General features: G+C 34.5%; 1 protein-coding gene across 2 annotated transcripts; it reads left to right on the forward strand.

Annotated features, from left to right (window-relative positions):
* Positions 1–852: 852 nt before the first annotated feature.
* Positions 853–5,230, forward strand: LOC101254702 (protein JOKA2). Of its 2 annotated transcripts, XM_004241452.4 has the most exons (8): positions 957–1,167; positions 2,164–2,248; positions 2,358–3,442; positions 3,520–3,643; positions 3,728–3,946; positions 4,037–4,186; positions 4,279–4,794; positions 4,923–5,230. In XM_004241452.4, exons 3-8 carry the CDS (start codon positions 2,754–2,756, stop codon positions 5,016–5,018), a joined length of 1,794 nt encoding a protein of 597 aa, XP_004241500.1. In that variant the 5' UTR covers positions 957–1,167; positions 2,164–2,248; positions 2,358–2,753; the 3' UTR covers positions 5,019–5,230. The 2 variants fall into 2 exon arrangements, with proteins under 2 accessions (XP_004241499.1, XP_004241500.1); XM_004241451.5 differs by lacking the exon at positions 2,164–2,248 and having other exon boundaries at positions 853–1,167.
* Positions 5,231–6,868: the final 1,638 nt, after the last annotated feature.

The following is a 6,868-nucleotide window of genomic DNA, read 5'->3' on the forward strand; positions in this document are numbered from 1 at the left end:
TTAGTGCAAAACTGCAAATAGTAGATGGAGTATTTTTTGTGGGAAAATGTTAGCATTATAATGTTTGTCTTTGAGAAAAAACTTACCTCGAATTATAACTTGATACCCAAAGACATTTAAATTAAGGTGGTATCTTTTGAATTTCAAATTATGAAATTTAAATAAGATTCTTTTATCATAATTTTCAATAAATTTTGAATTACAAATTATTGTGAGTGTAACTTATAATATTCTTATAAAATTTTTATATATGTAAATTTTATTTTAAAATACTTCAAGATTACATATTTAATTTTTTTTTAATAAATTAAATTATTGACTTTTAACGTTAGAACTATACCATACTAATTATGATAGAAATTAAATATCTTTTTGATATTTTAAATTTACTAATTCGATGGACTAACTAAGAAAAAGAAAAAGAAAAGATGGAATATATCTCTACATTTGCTTTAAAGAAAATCATAAAAGACCGTTTCAACTTTGTATTTTTGTAGTGTCAAATTAGCAATATACTATTAAATAATTTTATTAGTTAGCAAAATTATTTAACATACAAATTAACATAAAGTTTATAGTTAATTTCAATTGTTTCTAAGGTGGCCATTGAGGGTTATTAGCAACAAGAACTGTTAATTAATATAAAGTAATATACTTAGTTATATCTTTTTCACCTTTCAACATATTTTATTTTCATTCCCACTTTTGTTGCACCCTCACCTAATAATATTTGTTTAGAAAATTTATATATAAATAAAATAATTTTTTACTTATACACAAAATATATGTATAGTTTATTTTCTTGAAAAACTATTTCGTATCTCACCCAAAAAATGACTTTTTGGTTTCCTTAGGCCTGTAGTTTTCTTCAAAACCAAAAAATAAAATAAATTAAAATAGAGCCCACAATATTTTATTTTTATTTTTATATATATGCCGAATTATACAATAAAAATAATAAAATGCGATATACATGACAACCGAATAGACACCCTTCGCTTAAGGAGTCTCTTCCTCTACTGCTATTTCATCGCTAAATTTTTCTCTACAAATTCTATTTCTAGGGTTAGGGTTTTCAAATTCTTAGCAAATTCATAGTACAATCGCTACTGTTTTTTGTGCTTTACCTGGAACGCTACCCTCATGGAATCTTCTATTGTGATCAAGGTTTGATCTTTTACTCTTTCAAAAAAAGTCTGTTTTTTTTTGGTTTTGTTCAATTGGATTGCATGTTGTTTTTCTACTTTGAAATGTTGAATAATATCGTGGTTTGAGGGATTTTGTTGTTTCTGTACTCTGAGATACGATCAAATTGTGAAATAAATTCGTAAGGATAGCACCGACCACGTATCTAGCTAGCTTTGTTAATCATCATGCATGTAAGAATTGGGTGTTTTTTTCCCTTTGCTTAATCTGTGTTGAGATGTGGTAATACCAAAATCAAGCAAATGTTGGACCGTAAAGATGTTTGCTTTACTGTAAGATGTACAATAACAGAGTTTGCAATGTGATGATGCTTCCTAGTGTTTTGGTTTTTCGAATTTATTTCCCTTCGTTTGATGGATTTTCTTGTTTTCGTACTCTTGAGATATGATTGAATTGCGAAATAAATTTGTAAGGATAGCACTGACCACATATCTAGCTAGCTTTGTTAATCATCATGATTGTAAGAATTGGGTGTTTGTTTTTCATTTTTGCTTAGTTGGTGTTGTTATGTGGTAATAACAAAATCAAGCAAATGTTTTACACTGTAAAGATGTTGTCATTACTGCAAGATGTACAATAGCAGAGTTCCGATGCGATCTAATTTAAACTATAGATGCTTCCTAGTTCTGGTTTGTGGATTTTTTTCCCGTATATTTGAAAATAATGTATGTTTTTATGTTCCAGTGATATGTTTTTTTAAAGAGTGTTTTGTGGAATTCCACTTTTAGAATTTGTTTGCCCTTAACGGGAAGTTGTTTTCCTCATGTCTAAGCAACTTAATTTTTCTTCATACTGAACATACCCTAGGAGTACGGGATTTGTGAGCTGATTGGGGCATACTTGATTACTTGATTGTTATAATTGCTCTGATGTTTTCTCTCACCAGATAATCTTAACTTTCTTATGATCCTTGTTTGCAACATGTGCTATCTGCTATGCAATCTTGTCAATATGCAGTTTTCTGTTTCCATGATAACATAAACTCATGGACTCTTGAAAAGAATTATCTGTTGAGCCAGTAAAGGTTCCGTTTCTTATTTTGGTTAGTTTTCTTATGACCATGGATATATGTTGGGACTAACTTATGTACCCTCTGATGGATGATTTTGTCTGTATTTATGGGATGTCTGCTTCCACTGTATACTGTGTAGGTCAAGTATGGAGAGACACTTAGACGATTCAATGCCCGTGTTGCTGATGATAAACTTGGTCTTAACATAGATGGATTAAAAGACAAGATCTTTAAACTTTTCAACTTTCCTCCCGACAGTGAACTTACACTGACATACATTGATGAGGATGGTGATGTTGTAACACTTGTTGATGACGATGATCTGCAGGATATCACGAGGCAGGACCTGGATCCCCTGCGAATATCTGTGACATTAAACTCTGAAAAACTTAGTATATCTTCAGGTACATCAAGTGGAAATTCTACTTCCGTCAGGGCCCCACCTACATTTCCGAACATAAATTCGAGTGTTTCGGATCTTCTCAAGTCATTGCCAAAGTCAAAAAGCAAAAAAATCCTAAAGCACTCTGCAGATATGGCGTCTAAAGCCTCATCAGCTGCCCGAGAAATTGCTGAGCTTTCCAAAGCTCTCTCTGTGACTAGCTTATCCTACTTAAAGCAGGCTTGTCCAGTATCGGGAGTCCCTATGGGTAGTGTTAAAAGTGGAGAGCCATCTCAAGCAGCGAATCCTGAGGAGCTGACCGTTAAAACTGCAGGACGACCCAAAAGTCATACTGTATCCATAAATGCATCAGAATTGAAATCCTCCCAACCAGATCAAAACGGAATTCAGTGTGAACCATTATCAAAAAGTCCTAAGCGTAACTCATCTCTGGTAGACGGTAAGAAGGAAGAGGGTAACAAATTTGGTGATTCCCATCTTGTTGGGAAGGCTCTTGGTAATTCAGATCCTAGTGCCTCAACCACTGGCCCAAAAAAGACAGCTGATAAACAGCAAACTGAGAATCACCCTGGTGCTGAGCCTGTTGGTGTTGTTGGTTTATCTGGGAAGCTTTCTGGTGGTTTTAGATCCCCAATTTCATATTGGATGCCTATGGTGCCCGTGTCAAATGACACTATCCAACCTCAATACTCTACTTTCCGGATCCCAGTTAAAAGGAGCCATAATCACAGTGATGGGACTGGCTCTATTTTCCACAGAGGCGTTCGCTGTGATGGTTGTGGGGTTCATCCAATAACTGGACCTAGGTTCAAATCTAAAGTGTAAGAAACGTGAACCTTTTGTATAATTGGTATTTGACTAATCAATGTTAAGGACTGATCCTCATATTCTCATGCAGAAAGGAGGACTATGATCTCTGCAGCATATGCTTTGCACAAATGGGAATTGATGCTGATTACGTCAGAATGGATCGTCCTGTTTCTTACCATCATCCCATAGCTTTCAAGGCTTTACATGAACCTGTATAAGGAGTTAACTTTTTTCTTTCAATTTTCTGCAAGTACTCTCTGTGTTGATAAACTCTTGTCAACTTGTTGTGTATGTAGCATGACATCTTTCGAGGCTGCGGTGTAAAATCGCCTAAGCTGGACAGCCGCTTCAAACATGATGTCAATGTACTTGATGGTACTATGATGGCTCCATCGACTCCATTTACCAAGGTCTGGAGGATGAGGAACAATGGTAATATTTTCTGGCCACAAGGAACACAACTTGTTTGGATTGGGGGAGATCGATTAGGTGATGCTGTTTCTGTTGAATTACAGGTCAGAGTTATGGGCATGTACTTTTTTTTTTTTGCTGAACATCCATGCCTACAGTCCTGTGATGTGATGATACATCGTCCCTATCTGCAGATTCCTTCGTTTGGCTTGGCTGTAGACCATGAATTTGATGTGGCAGTTGATTTTAGAGCTCCTAAGCTTCCTGGCAGGTACATCTCCTTCTGGAGGATGGCCTTGCCTTCAGGGGAGAAGTTTGGGCAGCGTGTATGGGTGCTTATCCAGGTCAGGATTGTTCGCATGCAAAATTATTTCTCGTCTTGATAATAAGAGGTAGCTTCGATGCTGATTTGAATATTTGTAACTCATTTTTTCAGGTTGATTTTTCAATGATCCCGAAAAAGGAGTTCTCTTATGAAGCCTCTCAGGTCCTGGACTTGAATCTTCCTCCAGCCGGCTATGATATAGCTGGTTCTGAATATATTAATGTGAATGCAGACATGACAATAGAGGATATCATTGCTGACCCTAAAATTTCAAACCCTGCCACTGGATCAGTTGAGCCGGTGGTTGATGGAAACCGTAACAATGAGGAGTTCAAGTCGTGCATTTCTCCTTCTGCAGCTGGTTCGTCAATTTCATACCCCATTGATTTATCCGAGGCAGCACCAGAAGTTACTTCTGTTGCACCACCATCTGTTGTAGAGGTGCAAGCATCTCCACAGGAAGATGTCGAGATGTCCCTCCTCAAGGAACTGGATGACATGGGTTTCACTCAGGTTAACTTAAACAAAGAAGTCTTGAGGATGAACGAGTATAACCTGGAACAATCAGTAGCTGATCTTTGTGGTGTTTCTGAGTGGGATCCTATCCTTGAAGAGCTGGAGGAGATGGTAGGTTGTTACTGTTGTGGTCATTAAAATTAGTGTAGTTAGTGTTTGACATTTATACCTTCCTTTTCTGCATGTTGAGCAAAACAATAACTTCTAGCTTTTGACCATTTTATATTTCGTCTCTGCAGGGTTTCCACAACAAAGAGATTAACAAGACGTTGCTCAAGAAGAACAATGGCAGCATTAAGCGTGTTGTGATGGATCTTATTGCCGGAGAGAATTAGAATCTAGTTATCAGTATTTCTTGCAATATATTATGCTTTCAGTAGATTATGCTATCTATAACTTGCTAGACTGAGTTTGATGTTTTGGTGACTGTGTCTTATGTGGTTTTGCACAATTGATAGATGCACTGTAACTTGGATGTTTTGTTGACTTTGTGTCCTTGTGTGGTTTTGCACAATTGATAGATGCACTGAAACTTCTTTAAGTGTCATACTGAGCTTGCAGTGTTTTATGATAACGATGGCTCCCAAAGTTTTTGCATGCACCCAAATTTTCTAGGTACTGTGATGCACCTTTCTCATAGCTTCAAGCTCTTGAATCTTAATGGTTCTGATTGTGAGTGTCGAATTCAATTTTGATTCTTTGGTTTGCACTGTTTTGATCCCTTTTATTACTAGTTAGTTGGATTATTTTGAGTTGAATCCGTTAAATCACGTTATAAACAGTATACACAGTAAAGCAAATACTGTAACAATATTAACTTCTTTTGGCACCATATTATTAAGTTGCTCTAAAGAATCAACCCACAAAGCAACTTGCAAGAAAGAATATTAATAGGTTATCAATTAAGGTTGTCACAAATTACTTCTTCATTCTTAATAGATGAGATGTTTCGTTCGAGTCTTTCTGGGCATGAGTCACCTTTTTTGTTACTTCCAACTATGTCATCTCCAATGAAGTTCGGGTCACTTTGGATATAGAGTTCGTTTAGTTAAGGAGCGCTTGACTCGATGTGAATTCAGCATTTTATCTCACATTAATCTGAGATTTTTTGACGTGAATTCAAAGTTAAGTCGAACTTTAATATGAATATCGAACATCAGGTGAAAAGCTAAAAAAATCTAAAAAAATGAAATATATCAAGGCTAAAAAAGTTTGTTAGGTTAATGAATAAATTGCTAGATAATCTAACCAAGTCGAACTCCATTAAAAAATATCTGACATCGGGTAAAAAATTAAAAAAAATTGAATTTAATCCAGCTCAAATATGAATATCAGGGCCAAAAAAGTTTGTTAGGTTGATGAATAAATTGCTAGATAATCTGACCAGCTTTTCCTATTTTATAGATTAGGAAAATCTAACCACATAGAAATAATTAAATACTTGACTTAATTGGAGAGGAAAGTGTCATTGGTGAAGAAATTTGTCAGTGAAAAGAAGCCAGTCTATTTTACCATTTGTAAAGGGGTCACATGTCAATAGCTCTATTATTCTGCTTTTGTGCGTAAGAAAAGCTTTCCACAATATTTTTTTAACAAAAAAAACAAATATACTCTCAAACTATTATAAATGATACATAGGTATATTTTGTCATACTTTTGAAATGTTGGTACTTCTGTCGTTTAAAAATTAGAACGTATGTGTCCTTCACTCTAACATAAGACTAAGTAGGGACACGTGACACAATCTCATCCATCGACATGGATAAGATTATGACACGTGTATTTCCGTTAGTATAAAAGGTATAAATATTTTAATTTTTAAATTGCAGGAATACCAATATTCCAAAAATATGACGAAGGATATTTGCAAAATATTTATGATAATTTGAGAGTATATTTATCTTTTTCCCCTTTTTTTTATACTACTATAAATAAAACTTTCTACCCACTAAAATACAAATGAGTACAACACAACATCCCATCAGACTTGAATAAAGTATCGATACTATTTTTTTCCTAAAGAATATGTTACTTATAAAAATTCAAAACAAGTTTAATTTTTATTCGTGATCAAATATAACTTTAATTTTTTTTTAAAATCCTGTACTTTACTTTTTGAAAATAAAATAATTTTTTAAATATTTCATTATAAAACATGATCAAACGTCCGGTTTACGTAGAAGCT

Source organism: Solanum lycopersicum, chromosome 6 (assembly GCF_036512215.1).
Source record: "Solanum lycopersicum chromosome 6, SLM_r2.1".
Taxonomy (NCBI): Eukaryota; Viridiplantae; Streptophyta; class Magnoliopsida; order Solanales; family Solanaceae; genus Solanum; species Solanum lycopersicum.

Bases quoted from the DNA above. Each gene is read 5' to 3' on its own strand.
- LOC101254702 (XM_004241451.5), top strand. From the start codon at position 1,144: ATGGAATCTTCTATTGTGATCAAG. The intron at 1,168-2,357 runs GTTTGATCTTTT...TATACTGTGTAG, and splicing joins AATCTTCTATTGTGATCAAG to GTCAAGTATGGAGAGACACT. The intron at 4,187-4,278 runs GTCAGGATTGTT...TCATTTTTTCAG, and splicing joins GTGTATGGGTGCTTATCCAG to GTTGATTTTTCAATGATCCC.